Source organism: Plecotus auritus (assembly GCF_963455305.1).
Source record: "Plecotus auritus genome assembly, chromosome: 6".
NCBI lineage: Eukaryota > Metazoa > Chordata > Mammalia > Chiroptera > Vespertilionidae > Plecotus > Plecotus auritus.
This window is the reverse complement of record NC_137773.1, coordinates 155,561,663-155,579,004: the sequence shown is the minus strand read 5'-3', so window position 1 is coordinate 155,579,004 and position 17,342 is coordinate 155,561,663. Positions and strand designations below refer to the sequence as shown.

Sequence of the window (17,342 nt, the reverse complement as noted above, 5' to 3'; positions counted from 1 at the left end):
GCTGTTGTATTATGAGCATTTCATTTATTCTTAACTTCCCTCCATCGTCTCTCTCTGAAAGATTTCATGGCAAGTTAAGCTACTCAAAGGAAGGAGACCAATTAGGCAGTTTCGGTTTATGGTATATGTAAAGCAGATGCTTAATAAAATTAAAAATACAATTGAGGCTCTCTTCTCTACCACTTCAGTTGTAACTAATATATTCCTACGTAGAATTAATGCTTCTGGCTGTTCCTTTTCCAAACAGAGTGGAGAAGAAAAGGGAAGGTTCACCGCTGGCTGGGCAGAGCCCGGGAGCAGGCTCGCTCACTCTGTGCCTTTCATTCCCTGCAGGGCTTGCTTTCAGAAATTCTCCGAAAGGAAGAGGACCCCAAGACTGCATCCCAGTCTTTGCTGGTAAATCTTCGGGCTATGCAGAATTTCTTGCAGTTACCGGAAGCTGAAAGAGATCGAATTTACCAGGATGAAAGGGAAAGGAGCTTGAATGCCGCCTCGGCCATGGGTCCTGCCCCCCTGATAAGCACACCGCCCAGCCGCCCTCCCCAGGTGAATTCTACTTTTTCTCCTTAAGCCTTTCCCTTCGGCTTTTTTTTTTTTTTTTAAATGCCTGATGAAGAACCTCAACAAGGAATTAGAAAGATAGGTGGGCAGATTTAAAAACACACACACAAATGTATAGAGTGGCTTGGGGAACATTTTGTCCCCAGGCACTAATTATGGTATAAAAACAATAAGCTTCTAATTAGGGGAAAGAAACTTGCCTTGTATTGCTGCTGCTTTGGGGTTCTTTGGGGATGAAAAGTAGTCTGTAAACTGGATATTTATCTCTATGACTATTATGTACAGAAGTATTTTAAACTTAATAGGAAAAAAAAAATGTAATACAGTCCGTTTCATTCCCTGCAAGTTTTAGAACTGCCATTTGAATAGTAAATAAATATAAATAAATAAATAATTCTATTTGTATTTATGCTTTCCAATACGAAATGCAGCTGGTGCCAATTACACATCATCTCGTTTGTAATCTTTCATAATTAAGTTTAATACAATCCTGGAAGGCAGCTTTAAATGGAGCTGATAAGGAATTCTATCCATATTCCCAGAAATGGGCACATTTTCTATTTTCCAAAATTTTACACTTTTTAGGAAAGACCACAGTCACCTTCCAGGTGACTTTGTGTATGTGCATCTGTACTATTTGTTTGTTTGTTTGTTTGTTTTTAAATCGAGTTTAAAAGGTAGCCTCATAACTATTATGAGAATTCAAGTTAATTTTCAATACCAACTATCAGATACAAGTTTGATAGTGGATTAGATTTATAATCCACAAGCAAATATATTTCTTTCACATATAATTTATGGCATGTACAATTCTTAAAAATAAGATCAATAAAACTGGATAAAAATTGAATATGGAGGAGACATTTAAAGTATTTATATAACCTCATGTCATAATGAAATTATATCTTGATGTTCATTTCTTTTCATTAATAGTAAAAAATAATAATACATTTCCAAGTATAGAATTATAGAAAAAGCTCATTTAACACCAAACATGAAACTGCTACAGATACCCCATAAATAGGGAATAGATATTATATCTCACCACTTGTTGAAGGTCTTGAACTGTATGTTGTAATGCTTGAAATGATTATTTTTTAGAAATGTTGCAAAGGTCCATTTTCTCCATTTCATTTAATGAAAATTAATTAGGTCTTGATGTCTATAGGAGCAGACTGTAAGGGAGTCATTACTGTCATTGTGAACAAGAAAGCCATGCTTCTCTAGCAGAATAGAAAAGATATATATATATATATATCCTTATTATAATAGAGCTCACCTGCACACACACACACACACACACACACACACACAGCTATTGAATTTGGTCTGTAAAGACTTCTATAAAATATTTCTTAAGAAAAAGAATGAGTAACTCTTTATATAGATACGTAACTTTTATTGTAAGAGTGACTAAACAAAAAATACTGTACTTGGACTCGGTTTAATACTTAGTGTGTGGTGTTTAGAGTTAATACATACATGATTGTTAGTTAACTTTGTTCCTGTCGTCATCACTGAAAGGCCCCCTGCTCAGAGAGCTGTCTTATCACTGAATCTGCAAGACCAACAGAATGACTTAAGACAAGTATGAACTTTAAAAATGTATCCAAATATTTAACTTAATGATTCTTAATACAGCTTTTGTTTTTAACATTTCTGGGATTTTAATGCTTCTTTTTTTCAAATGGGATTCTGCTGTCCTTAGTCAAGTTTTTTTTCTTTAGGCAAAGTGACATTAATTTTTAAGGGTTATTTCTTTCCATATACTATTAAGATACTCTTCAGTAGCTATCTGAATCTACTGATAAGTTTGGATAGGGAATATAATTTACTTGGCTTGAATTATTGATTAACTGATTGAGCCACCCTTAGCTGCATTTATTCTCAAGAAGGATTGAGACCAAGCCCTTATCCAGGTTGTTCTGACAATGTTGAACATATAAAGTATGTAGATACTGTAGATTCTTAGTGAAACTCTTTCAGAGGAGAAAAAAATTGTTTCTTTTAATCAAATTCTGAAATGATTATCTGATATATGTGTATAATTTTATTTCACTGCTATAATACAAATCTTTATGGTATCTTATTTGCCCCACTGAGAATCCCTTTGCATTACTTAGTCCTATATTATAAAGAGCTAATATGCTAATTAGACTGAACAGCAGAACGACCGTCGGAACGACTTTCTGACGGAGCAAGGGCTGTGAGGGCTGAGCCCCTTGCACGAATTTCATGCATCTGTCCTCTAATATTATTACAATAGAGCTCACAATCATTTTGTTCACCTTTTATTCTTTAATAATAATTCAGAGAATTAAATTTTTAAAAATTTTTAATGGATTAAAAGCATTATCATTGTCAAACCAGTACTTTAGATTTGAAAAAATGTGTTATAGAGCAGTTGAATTAGTATTTCATTGCAGCAGTTGAATTAGTATTTCATTGCAGCAGTTGAAACCTAGTGCCTACACTGGAACCAGACTGCAAAATTTTGTCTTTTTTTAATGTTATATTTTGCCAGAGAGGAGTCTATGTGCAATCACTGTGCATTTCATTTCCCCCAAAGTGAAGAGATTTGAAAGGTACAGTGAGACAAGTTGTGGATTTGGGTTAAAACCCAACTCTGATTTCTTTCCAATGAACTGCATGCTGCAGACACAGGTCCCCTTGTGACTCACAGAAGACCCCGCCCACCTTCAGGCCTGAGAAATTGGATTCTTTTCCAGGTCCCCCTGTAGACTTAGGTCATCCTGAAGATGATTTAGATGTTTCTGGTTCACACCAGATCGAGGACCTAAAGTATTGAGGAACTCATCAGATTCTAAATCATCTTCAAGAAGGGACTTTCTTGGTTTGAGTCAAACTCTAGGTTTTATTCTTAGGAATACCGTCTCTGGATAAACCCAGACTAGCCTCAGGAATCACCGCGGCTCTTGGCTGGCCCTGCCTAAGTGAGGTGCATCTTGTGCACACCTGTCCTTGCGCTGCAGGAGGGGTAGCCATGCTGTGAGCTGCTTGTCACTGGGGTAGTAGGCTCTGGCCCAGACCCGTTTAATGATAGTATATTTTCACAGCTTTAACTGCTAATCCAAGAAACAAGATTACCTTGCACTTGATAATGTTTCACAGTTTTCTCAGCACCTTGATGTATATTAATTCACTGAATCCTCAGGCCAACCTTTCCGTAGGAGAAAAATGATAAAAACAAGTCTAAGGTTTAGTCAGAGTTTTCCAATCCCCTGTGAATTCTGTTGCTCTTCCCCCTACCTCAAGCCCCACCTGCTCAAAAATATAAATGAACATGATAGAAAAGGCAAAAAGAAACTTGGGAACTTTTTCTATTTGTCATAGAGGATAGGAAGTTTTATTGTTAGATTAGGAAGATGTACAAGAATGTGATCTGGATAGAAAATACTGAATGTTTGAGAGATGATCCCTGGGTATTTCTGAGATTGAGGAGCACAGTCCCTCCCCCCTTTAATTTTTTATTATTATTATTGTTGATAGCATTACAGATGTCTTCCATTTTATCTCCCCTTTATCTCCCGTCTGCCCAGTACTATCACCCCCCTCCCCCCACCAAGTTCTTCCATCACCCTATTGTCTGTGTCCATGGGCTATGCATATATGTATATAAGTTCTTTGGTTTCTCTCTTCTTGTACCCCCACCCCCACAAAGAATATTGCCCCTTAACTTTGGTTGTATGAAAATATCTGAAAGAACCCAACCCCTCCAAAACTCCCTGGTCTTAAAGGCTTATTTTTCTGAATCTACTTAGTAGGTTGAGTTTAAACCAGATGAGTTTATTAGAGGGATTTTATTAATAATAATTAATGATTATTTTGTGGAAATTGTTCCACAGAACAGGTCAGTTTTAAGTTGATTTCAGTTTAGGTGTGTGCTTACTCTAGTTTTATTTGTGTGTTTTAATATGTGTGACTTTTGGAGGTAAATTAGCAATTTCTGTTTTCATAGGGACTGTTTGAAAGCCTATACTTACCTAATTATAACTTTCATATTAGTTATATAATTTTCTCCCTTTATTTTTTATAGCTCCTTAGTAATTCTTTAGTTTCTTCTAAGGCAGTGGTTCTCAACCTTTCTAATGCCGCGACCCTTTAATACAGTTCCTCATGTTGTGGTGAACCCCAACCATAAAATTATTTTCGTTGCTACTTCATAACTGTAATTTTGCTACTGATATGAATCGTAATGTAAATATCTGTGTGGTTCCGATGGTCTTAGGTGACCCTGCTAGCGGTTCTCAACCTGTGGGTTGTGACTGTATTAAAGGGTCGCGGCATTAGAAAGGTTGAGAACCACTGTTCTAAAGGAAGGTGTGATATTTTATGCTTTAGAAAACGTATGAAGTTCATATAAGCAATATATCATTAATTTAACCTGGTAGCTGCACCCTCTGTCTCTTTATAACAACTTCTTCTATAATATAATGAAACATAGGTCCAGTTATGGGCAGGAGCTTAATACATGATTAAAGTTTTCTTTGTTATAAATTCCTTGACCAGCATTATTTTAAGATCTTATTTATAGGCTTGTGAAATGTTTCCCATTAATAGTCATCTTTGAAAAGTTAGAGGACTTGGAAAATAATTGATATTGTCTACAACCATAACCCTCCAGACGGTGTTAATATATAAAAGTTTGATAATATGGACTATATTCCATCACCAATAAGAATGCCTTAAATAGTATATTTCTTGCATAACGTTATCAAGAAAAGAAAAATTATCGTTTATATGCCTTGAAAAATAAATTCAGACTGGATTTGTAAAATTAATGATAGTCATTTACTACTAAAAATTAGATATTAATAAACTAGATTTAGCAAAGGGCCACCAAAAACCAGGTCCAGCATGCCTTCAAAAATAAGAATTTTTCCAAATAAAGAAGTTGCATGGTTTCTAAGATAAGCATTGGCATCAGACCGACTTCAGTTTAGCTCTCAGCCTTGCCTGTGGACAAATGACTTAAATGTCTTTGTTTCAAGAGCACCCTTTCAAATTTTAAATGGGGCAGTAATGGTACCTACTCAGGGCTATTGTGCATGTTAGAGTTAATGTGTGTTAACACTATGCCCAGCACATAATAAGCAACTAATAAATGTTAGTGTTAATTTTCATAATTATTAGTAAAACTACATCAAACTTTATGTGTGTGCTCCTGCTTCAAGGAATAGTGCGTATTTACCAGTGAAGACCACAGTAGAGTTCATTTAGTGCACTGTGCATGTAATCTGTAGTACATATATAGTGTATATAGTATGACTTGATGCATTCAGCAATACATAAAGAAACAAAAACAGAATTTAATGGCATGATTTTAGTGAAATAAAAGGCAGACACTGGGGCTGTGCCCTATCCCCACATGGGCAGGTACATGGTAGAAGCTTCAATTCTTAACTACTTCCCGGCGCCGCCGTAATGATGGAGTAGTACACCCTACCTTGATAAAAGCTATTCAGAAAGCAACTGCATTTATTTTACCTCCTGTGCTATTTGCAGAGAAGAGCTGAAGAGTAGTTTGTTTTGCCTGGAATGAACTACTTTATGAATTTTAATGTGTGATATAATATTAAAAGCTAAACCAGGATTAAAGAAGATTTTTTTTGTACTAAGCTAAAATAGTACTTAGTAGAGTGAGGTATAAAAGATTTTTGTTTCCATTTTTACCTGGGGAAAAATTCAGCCCTCATATTTTTAAAAAGCTGTCCAAGTCAGTTCGCCTTAAGCAATAGCTTGTGTTTAGGAAAAAATGTGATTCCAGAATTGTAATAGCTTATCTATGATAAGATGCATATCTAAGCCAACAAGATGATAAAGAACTTTCCTAAATCTTTTTAAAATGAGTAATGCGGTTTCTTTATATTTTTAAAAATTGTTGCTCTCACTTTTTTTTTTTAATGTTTCATGTGCATTTATTTCCCACTTTTATTTTGTGTTGGCTACCAGGAAATGATTATTTGATTTCCCCCCCCCCCCATGATTTAAAAATCTTGCTTTTTTGATTCCAATTGTAATTGCTTTAAAAAATATGGAACCAAAGAAATTTTTAGAGACAAAAATCACAGTGTTGAGACAAATGCTTATAGTCTACCTGCAGGATAAATTCTTAAACAGCTTTTTTACAAAAGAATGCAAATTATTTTTAAAAACATGAAACACCGAGTTTCCGAAGACTGCTCTCTCTCAGCTATTGCTAAACAGATTGCTACCAGGGAACTACTTCTTCCAATGCACTGGACTTCATGCCCCCATTTCCATAACATTCAATTTTCAAAGCAATTGAAATGGCTTTTCTTTTCTCTTTCATTTAAGCAGTGAGAAAAATAGGTATTAAAAAGGGACCCCATAGGGTGATCAACTCTATTCTTTTGCCTCAAAGCAAGACCACCCCAGAGCAAAGTTGTGAATCTCACCAAAGCAACTTTGTAGGCAATTTATGGTAATGCGTTAACTCTTCTGGCTCCTAAAGTGGTGTTTAGCAGATTATTGCTTCAAAGCCCGGTGTATGTGCTTAGTGGCCTCCAGTCCTTAATATGCCTCTGTGAGTGCCCTTGCATATTGGAGTCACAGAGCTGCAAGGGGGTCTCTGGAAATACGGCCTCCACCCCTGTCTCCGGTTTACAGTGCAGGAGAAGCAAATGAGGCCCAGCCAGTTAGACACCTGTCCTGCCTCACCTTCCGTGTCCTCCCTTCGGGCCTGTGGTCCAACCAGTTCTCAGCGTCGTCCTTTCAGTGCTTCGGTACTGTCAAGGTGGAAGAGTCTAGCTGTCTCTCTGCGGCAAGCCAGGCGTGAGTTATTTTGCTAGCTGGCTGGAAATTCAAAGAATTCAGAAGGCACCTTTAAAAGGAGTTCATATTGCCCTGGCTGATTTTGCTCAGTGGATAGAGCGTCGGCCTGTGGACTGAAGGGTACTGGGTTTGATTCTGGTCAAGGGCATGTGCTCACGTTGCAGGCTCGATCCCCAGTAGGGGGTGTGCAGGAGGCAGCCGATCAATGATTCTCTCTCATCATTGATGTTTCTGTGTCTGTCTTCCTCTCCCTTCCTTTATGAAATCAATAAAAATATATTTTTTAAAAAATAGAAGGGGCTCATATTTACTCACTAAGAGCAGAGAATTGAATAGCCTAGGACAGTGGTCGGCAAACTCATTAGTCAACAGAGCCAAATATCAACAGTACAACGATTGATATTTCTTTCGAGAGCCAAATTTTTTAAACTTAAACTTCTTCTAATGCCACTTCTTCAAAATAGACTCGCCCAGGCCGTGGTATTTTGTGGAAGAGCCACACTCAAGGGGCCAAAGAGCCGCATGTGGCTCGTGAGCCGCAGTTTGCCGACCACTGGCCTAGGATAACCTTTGTCCCACTTTTGATGCCAAATATTTTGGGTCAGTGTGAAATAAACCTGGAAGACTTGCAGCCAAAAAACTCCTTCGTTTATTCTAAAATGCATTTCATTTCCTAGTGTTTATAGTATATGTGAGAAATGGTCCAAGATGCTAAATTTCTAGAGAACAAAAACCTGGGTTCTGTAAAGGACCCTAAGAAATCGGGCCCTTAATGAATCACGTTGCCAGAAAAAACATGGTCCTGCATCCTTGGTAACTTTTTCACTTAAAATTTTTATCAGTCCCCCAGTAAGAAAAAAAAAAAAAAAAAAAGGCAGCTACATGCTTCATAGGTAAATTTACCAGACTGGTCAACATAACTGTATAATAAAAAATTAAATTTGCAGTTTTAAAGATTAATAATAGTATTGATAAATTTTGAAGGTGTTATTTAATTTCCCCCCTAAAATTCTGTGGCATTTTTCTGCTGGCACCTGTTTATCATTATTTCCAACAGCACTCATTCAGGATTATACATTTTGGATATATTTTTTAAGCCACTGATTATATATTTTGTGTAACTCGCAGCAGTGTTCTGTTAAATATTGTGGAACATTTTCTTATAGTCTGGATCCACAAGTCAAAAAGAAATAGTTATATACAGGGGTGCCAGGAAAAGATGAAATAATTACACAGAACAGCTTGGACATGCACGTGTAAAACGCAACCAGCCTTTATGATAATTAAGCAAGGCACTCTACCTGTTTCATGGATGGATAGAAGATTTAAATATGCAGCTCTGCAAATGGCTTTGTTATGGAAGACTTTTTAAATGAAACATGAGGAAAGGGTATAAAAAAAGAGCCTAAAATTAAAAAAGGCCATAGTATATAATAGCTATTAGTGATGCAATTGTCTATTAGGCACAGGCACCCAGTGAAGATACAGCACTGTGCATTATGACTTTAATTGTGAATTTCCTTTGTTAGAATTGCAATGGGAGGTAATTGGGAAACAATTAGTTTAGGGTTTTCAAGTCTTTGAAACTATTTAGCTTTCCAGAAAACTTACTTTATGGCATTATAATTCCTTGTTGTCGGCTGGCAGTGGCTGTCATATTACAGATGCAATCACCTGTGACAGTGTGACTTCCTTAACTTAAGCAATGTGATCTCAGGGTAATAACTAAAGTTGAATGACTGCACTGTTGATCATCTTCATCATCAAAGGAGCAGCAGTGTCTAGTTTGGATGCTGAGCCTGGGAAGCTTCAAGACAATTTGACCAATGAAAAATGACAGTCATGTTCAAAATGTTTTGTAGGTGAAAACAGCTACTATTGCCACTGAGAGGAATGGGAAACCAGAGAACAATACCATGAACATTAATGCTTCCATTTATGATGAGATTCAGCAGGAAATGAAGCGCGCTAAAGTGTCCCAAGCACTGTTTGCGAAGGTCGCAGCAACCAAGAGCCAGGTAGGAGCCTCGATTAGGCATGGAGAATGTTTATCTATTTCCAGGATGTCTACTTTCAGTATGCGTCTGCATCACTGAGAGGTCACAGTCTCTGGGATTATGTACAGCACTCTCTGGTGAGACAAAATGTTCAGATTCTGATACTATAGACACTTGGTTCTATTTCCTCCAATAGCCACTCTCCAGACCTAGGACTTCTTAATAAATCCCTGAGTCAGTTTATAGTTGTTTTCAGAAGAGTAAGACTGTAACGTATAGGAAGTTTTTCAGTCTGGTCCATTGTAGTGGAACGAATAACTTGAATTACTGTTGTTTCATTATTACTTAGATGACCTTGATTTCTATCCTAAAATACTAGAAACATTATAGTTTCTTCTGTTCCAGCTCTGGTACCTACAAATCGTACGTGCACTTATTAAAACAAATTGACACACACATACGTATATCTTTGCATATGAATGATTTTAGTTTTTCTATAGATATGACACACAAATCAAATTATAATTAGAAAAATTGTCCATCTCTGATCAATTATAAAGGGAATTGAATTGGAGAAGTTACAAATTCCTACAAAACAAGATAAAGACATAACAAAATAATGCAGTTCTTCATTAGTGTTATTGTCATATATTGATAATTTATGTCCATCAAAGGCTGAGTCATCTATATGCAGGAACTCAAAATTCTATAAACCCTTGTTCAAAGCAAGAATACTTCTTACAAGACCCAAAGAATACTACACTGTCTTTCTCTTTGCAAAAGCTCTGATAACACTACCAAGGGGAGAATTTAGAGCTAGTCAAGGGCTCAGGTAAGATATCGACAACTTGGATTTTAAACAAGTATATTTTTATTATCATTAATGTACCATCCTTTATAATAAACTGTGGTTAACTCTGATAAGAATATACAACCCTGAGAGTGTTTACAGTATACTACTTTTTTGAGCTTTTCCTACAATTTCACTCTATTCGCATTAATAGTGGACCTAGATGGGAGTTTTGCTTTAGAAAAGGTTGTTCTTGTTTAAGTTATAGGCTGGATGAAATACTTAAGGGATATCTTGGAAATGTTATAGAAAAATGATTAAACTCAAGCTGTGGACTGTAAAAATTATAGCTTTATAGGCCACATGCCTGCCTACCCTTCAATCACTGTCAAAGTGATAATTTCTACAATAATATGTTTCTTTTATTGTGAGATTCTAAACATCAAGTGCTGTTTAAACATTAAACTGAATTGTTTATGTTAGTGCTGTACTCAGCGTGTCATACATCAGGCCACCGTAATCTCTCATGGAATGTAAAAATCTGTCATGAATCATGGCTTGTATATCGGAAATTACTGTAATTTTGATTGGAAATTACAGGGCTCTTGAAATGTTTCTAATTATGATAGAATGTTAGAGCCGCTGCAAACCTGTGTGCTTCTTCAGATGTCTTCATTTACATGCCAAGACTATGCATTAAGGGGAAATGTCCTGTTCTCACTTTACCCCTCACCCACCCACCCTGCGTATTCTTGTTTGGGCTACTTAGTCTAATTATGATGAGGATCTCATATTTAAATGTATATAATCTTGCTTTTCTTTCTCATGCTACATCTTTTCTGACCTAGCCAATTAAAAATTATCAAGGATAACAGACTATATTTCTACAAGGCCAAATACTTACCCTAAATCTCCAAAATAGACAGAGAAACTAGACATGTATTACTGTCAGGCTTAAAACAAACAAAAATAAATTTTAAAACTTTTCTTATTGTTGACAGTATTACAGATACCTCCCACCTCACCCCCTCCCTTTATCTCCTCTCCCTCACGCCTTCACTACCCTATTGCTCATGACCATGGGTTGTGCATATAAGTTCTTTGGTTTAAAACTTTTTGATAACTGTCACTTACTTGCTTATCATATGTCATTTAATTTAATCTGGTCCCCCATTTCCCATTTTCCTTTCTGACTAGAGCAGCGATTTTGAACCTTTTTCCTTTCATAGCACACATAAACTAATTAATAATATTCTGCGGCACACCAAAAAACATATTTGTTGTCGATCTGACAAAAAAAATAGGTATACTTTTGATTGATTTATAAAAAATAATAATAATAGTGATTATATTTTGCTCAGAAGTGCCCATCCTTGTATATAAGGATTTTTGGTACCATGAATTAACCAATCGGAAGCAACCTTATTACGATAGAACTCTATTATATGACCTATATATTTATGGTTCAAGACAGGGCATTCACACTGGACAGCTATTATTGTTTTGGCTATTCTCATTGTGGGTGGTTGTTGTTGTTGTTGTCTTTTTGACAATCTAAGTGAAAAGAAGTCAGTGCCCCCGATTAAATAATCAGGTATTGCATGTTTTAAAAATTCTTGCGGCACACCGGTTGAAAACCATCTGACTATAGCATAGCCCCTTATGGTTAGCAGCCCCTTGCTTACCTTCCTTCTTTTCTTTTCTTTTCTTTTCTTTTCAATGATAAGTTCAATCCTCCCTGCCTGGGCTAAGTCACTGATTTTGGACCTTTTCAGACAGTGGCAGCAATTGGTTGGTAAGGGCATGTGAGTGATGTCAGGGGGAGGTTTTAAACTTTTCTTGATCTTTGCACCCCTGTCCTGCAAAGCTCCCCATGAGTGTCTTTCAGCCATGTCGCTTGGCAGCTTCTCTGAGTCTGCCAAGATGGTGTTTCCCGAAACCCCCCAACGCTGTTAGCTCATCTCTCATTCCTGCTTGAAAGAGAATCCAAGGGCCCGTTGGTGGCGGTGGAGTTACCACATGAGTTAACCTGTTCACTTCATTCTCTCGGATGGTTATTCCTAACTCCTAATTTACTGCACCTTCCTGACAGAGCATTTCTGTAGTTTTCTCCTAGTTGTGTCGTTTGGTTGTCAGCACTACCCTGTTGATGAAAACAGGTAGAAAGATTGATGGTTTCTTAAAAAGAAGACAGTCCCAAAACAGTGTGTACCCTGAGGGAGGAGATCTGACTTCACAAGGAAGGTCGTCATTTACTTCTGTTCTCCTGCCATGATTTTTGTGACGGGAACAGAAAAACTAGCAAACAAATTAAAAAAAAAATCTTCAAATCATACTGACCTTTTTCATGGTCAGAATTCAATTTCTATTTACACTTTGGAGATATATGGCAAGGACTGTCAGAATGAGGCGGAGGCCCCGAACATGGGGTTGGTGGAGCGGGGGCATGGATAAAGCAGGGTGCACCAGTCCTGTCCAGCTCCACCTGCTGCTGTGTCTTGCTCTGATTCTCCCTCCAGGTTGACTAAGCATCCGTCACCTCTTTTCTGCTAAACCCCATTGTGTATTCTCTATTATCTACATTTAATTCTCAGAGTAACCCTGTGAGCTAGCGTAGTTTTCCATTGTACACATGACTAATAAACAGGAGAGCCGACCCCCCAGTTCTCTGCACCTGTCATACTATTTTAGTGTCTCCTCGGGGTTCCAGGCAGCACCAGTACCGAAGTTAAACCCAGCTCCAGGAAAGATGAACTCGGGATATTGAACTAATGGATAGTGGAAATGCTGGGGGCTTTCCTTTCTTCACTGACAGATTCTTACCAGCATAGGGCCAGAGTGCACACTTTTCCATGCCCGATGGGGAAGCAGGGGCGGGGGGACGGGTGAGAGAACTCAGAGGAGGCTGTGGTCCAGGCTGTGTGGTTGATACTATAATAGTGAGAAATTAGTTAACCTTTTTGAGCCCAAGAGTCTTCTAACATGGGGAGGAGGTTACATGGTATGATGTATGCAGAAGAGCTTTAAAATGATACAGTGCTATACACAAATGGAAAATGCCTTCCAATGTGCTAAGCAAGAGGCTCAGCCCCCCGCAGAGAGACCTTTTTATTCCCTCTTCACGTATTTCAAACACCTTTTGTGTAAAAAGATAAAGCCTTAGGTAGATACCCTGAATGACAGGAAGCACAATTATTTTGAAGTTACTGCAGTCCCAGAATGTTATGGACCCAGACACATCATAGTTGCGCTAGGCACTGACTAATGCACAAAGTATTTCCAGTCAAAGAAACCCACTCGGTGGATTCCACCATTTCTCGTGTATTATCTCTCCTCTTCGATGAGTAATAGAAATGAGATTGTTTTTAACTCTAATAGAAATGTCTGAATAAAATATGCGGGTGCAACCTGGAAGGTAGGCGATTTTTGTGCTTGGATAGGAAAGCTGGCTAATGCCAACTTTAAAAAGATGATATGCTTTAAACATAATGTGAATAGCTACAAATGAATACACTTTATATTCTGGGTATTCAAATAAGGAGCAGTTTTTTTTTTCAAGTGAATCATATTGGAATTTTATCAAACATTTAGTCTGATAACATTCAAATAATTATGAGAGCAGAATTCGCTAATTTTACTGTTTAAAAAAAATAGTTGATTTGGGTAATAACCATTATGGTATCAAGGTTCAGTTACTGTTCATTGGTTATAGTGTTTTCATATGGGAGATGGAAATGGAATTTTTTCCTTAATGGTGGCAGATGTTGGAATCTAATTTTATTCCACGGCAAAGCCCCCGAGAGCTCTGAGACTTAAGGTGTATGTCCAGCAAGGGGACATTAGCAGCGCTGTAGGCCTTGCCTTGTACATCGACTGGTTACATTGATTTTCATGTTTGCAGAGGCGGAGTTTGCAGATACAGTAATGCGGTAAGAGTGAAGGGCTTTCACTGAGCGGCACGCATCGCCACTTGTGTTTAGAAAATGATTTCTCTCCTTTATTGAGCAGAGCATTTCTTTCAGGTAAAGCAACTAGATGATGAAAATTCTATTTGACTGAGCATGCTTTCAATATAATCTGCCTTCTCTACCTATCAGTCCCATAGAGTTAGAGGACTCCGGCTGCTACGGCTTTGGCTGGTTGATAGGTACAGTTTTGAGCACCAAAACGAGAGGATTTCTTCCTCTGGGAAGAGCACAAGCAGTTGAAGAGGCCAAATGATTCAAAGCCTTTCGCTTTCTTCCATCCTTTCAGACACTTTCATCCTTGAGATTGAGGGCCTCTAGCATGAGAGAGAGAAGGGAGGCAGAAGAGAGAGAAAAGAAGAAAGCTTTAGTGCTCCTTGGGTGCATAGGTTGGGGGGGGTGAGGGAGAGCATCTTTTTTACCTTTGGATTTGGTGATTGGAATTCTTAAATACAGTAAGACGTAATAGATCACAAAATGGGCTTGAACTAGGGCTATCCTGTAATTTTCATTGTTGGAATAGGAATCTATAGTGACAAAATCCAGGAAAAAAAATCAGGGAACCATGATTGCATTCTGCATTCTAGCACGCAAGTGAAGGCATCTTTTATTTTGTTAGAATTAAATTGCACTTCACGGAAACGGCACCTTGAAGCTCTGTGCTGATTCACTCTTTTGGAATGTCCATGAGACAGACTTCGCTGCAACACGATTTCACCTGTGCAGCCTCCCATGTAAGACACACAGGAGGCCCCTGAGAGGTGGGAGTCCCGGCCTCTGTGAGTGCTGGGGCCACACCCTTTTCCAGCAGTCCGTGGGAGGGTATTCACAGTGTGTCCTCAGAGCACTTCTTGGGCAAATGGAGTTTTCTTCAGCCAGGGGCTGCGGAGAGAACTACCACTTTACATGTTCTCCATCTAGTGCTTTTTTAAATATTACGTATGTTTACTGGGGAGAGGAGAGCCTGGGGAAATATAGCTTAGGTTTCCCTGGATCGTCTTCCTAGAGCAGGAAAGGACAAGAGTGGGAGAGTGAGGAGAGAAGTAAGACAACCTGGAGCGTAGTCATCTCAGCCGTCTGCCCACATCTAGGTTAACGTTATTTTGGTGGCTTGTACTGCGTTCTTAAGAAGGATGTGGAGTTCCAGCGTTCTCCTACTTAAGGTGTTAGGTGCTGGTAGCCGATCTTCAAAAATCTCATGTCTAAATATTGGGAAGCTATATTGGATTGAGTTTTCATAAATGTAGACCTAGACTATTGAAATTAACAGCTTTCAATACATAGATATTGATATACTCTACTGGCTTGAAGGTACATAGGTTGTATTTTTTTAAGAGTTAAATTTGTGGATATGAATATAAGCCCTTTTTATATTTCTGCATTATAAAAACAAGCATGTGTTTTAGTAAATCTAGGGTTTGATCGAGGAGGTCCAGAATTAGCCAATAGAATACTTATTTGCTCATTATATTTTTAGCTAAAAAGTCATACAAAGAGGTGTTTTTCCCCAGACACTTGATGTTACTATTTTAAACAGGGTGAACAGAAGGTTTCTGGTTATCTTATTGCAACTTTCAAATCATTTAAAGTTTCACTCTTTTCCCCTAAATTAAAAATTAATTAACTAGAATCATGTAACTACATTTTCCTCATTCACCCACTTAATAAGTTAACTCTTGCAAATATAGTCATAACTCATTAAGCCCACCCAGTTTCTCCATCTTCAGAAAATGTCAGAGGGATATTTTAGACAAGATTTTAAAATAATCAGATAATGAATATTGGGCCAACTCTTTAAAGTGGATCGTGATGTGAGGAAGACCAAGGAAGGTCACCACAGGAGTGATCCACTTTAAAGCAGATCAGTGTGGCCCTGGCCGGGTAGCTCGGTTGAAGCGTCGTCCTGTTATGCCAAGGTTATGTGTTCAATTTGGTCGGGGTGCATATAAGAATCAACCCATGAATGCATGGATGGATGGAACAACGGATCAATGTTTCTCTCTCTCTTCTTCCCTCCTTCTCCCCTTCCTATCTAAAATCACTAAATTAATTTAAAAAATTAATTAAAGAGCAGGTCAGAGTGTACATACTAAAGCATGAGTATACCAATTATGTATTTGTAGATTCTGCTTCATCTAAGGCCACCTTTTGTCCAAAAATGTTAGTATAGGTTGAAAAGTATGGACTAAGAATATCCTATCAAAGTTCCTCTTCTTGGCAACTCCTCTGTAATCATCTTTTGACAGTTGAAGAGTTAGTGCGTTAGAACAGGGTCATGTATCTACAAAATGGAAGTAGGGAAGATGCCAAACCAGTGGGGTTTAACTTTTAATAGGCATTCAGCTTAAACCACAGTGTCACTCAGTTAAAAACTTAGCACACAACAGGAACACTGATATAATCCTTGAACAATGTGCCAAGTTAAAAGATGAAGTGTTTTCTCAGAAGTCTCAACAGTTATCTTTTATGTTTTTGGTAGTAAAGGGAGGTTTTATTTCAGCTTTATCTTCTTTCTTCCTCATATGAGAAATGAAAATAAAGGCCCTGTGAAATGAATGAACGATGAAAATGCATTTATGCAAAATGACAATAGAAAGATAGCACTGGAAGAAAAGGCATCATTAAAGTTGCACGTCAGTGAGAGGTACTCAGAGAGGGACAGGAGAACTTAGGTTGGGAAGACGAATCTAACGTGGAGTTTTTTTCTGCCCTGACAAAAGGATACTTTTAGTATCTTAAAAGTAACTTCTGAGATTATTCATTTTTTTTAAGTATGGTTGTTATACTTTTACACATGCGATGGTTTTGCGTGAAAAAAAAAATGGCACAGCTAAATCACAGACCACCTATTTAAAAAATATATATGTACAGTCTATATTTTAGAGATTAGTACGAATATAGCCATTCTATAATTTATCATTAAATACCTTGTAAAAATATGCGCTCCAGACCGCTTGTGGAGTTGCCATACAGTTGTTAAATTGATGAAGCTGTCTGTTTTCTAGGTCTTAATCTACTTCTGTGGTATGTTAATAGAGGAGCTAGTCTGCTTTGATTTCTTGATTCAGCAGTTCCAGTTGTCTTGGTGTGTTTTTTAAAATAATTCCCTTTTCAACCAGTGTGCTTGAGGAATTGGGCTTAAACACACTGTTTCATAAACTGCCAGCCTCCTCGGCTGCCTCAGTGCCTCTGATTCTGTAAATCAGATCATAG

General features: G+C 37.7%; 1 protein-coding gene across 3 annotated transcripts in view; it reads left to right on the top strand.

Moving 5' to 3' along the window:
- Window positions 1-17,342, top strand: part of SATB1 (SATB homeobox 1) — a 100,891-nt gene that overhangs the window by 58,818 nt on the left and 24,731 nt on the right. For all 3 annotated transcript variants that reach the window (XM_080676299.1, XM_080676298.1, XM_080676300.1), the window contains exons 8-9: window positions 334-546; window positions 9,240-9,395. In XM_080676299.1, the coding sequence (XP_080532425.1) occupies window positions 334-546; window positions 9,240-9,395 (369 nt within the window). The remainder of the gene's footprint in view (window positions 1-333; window positions 547-9,239; window positions 9,396-17,342) is intronic.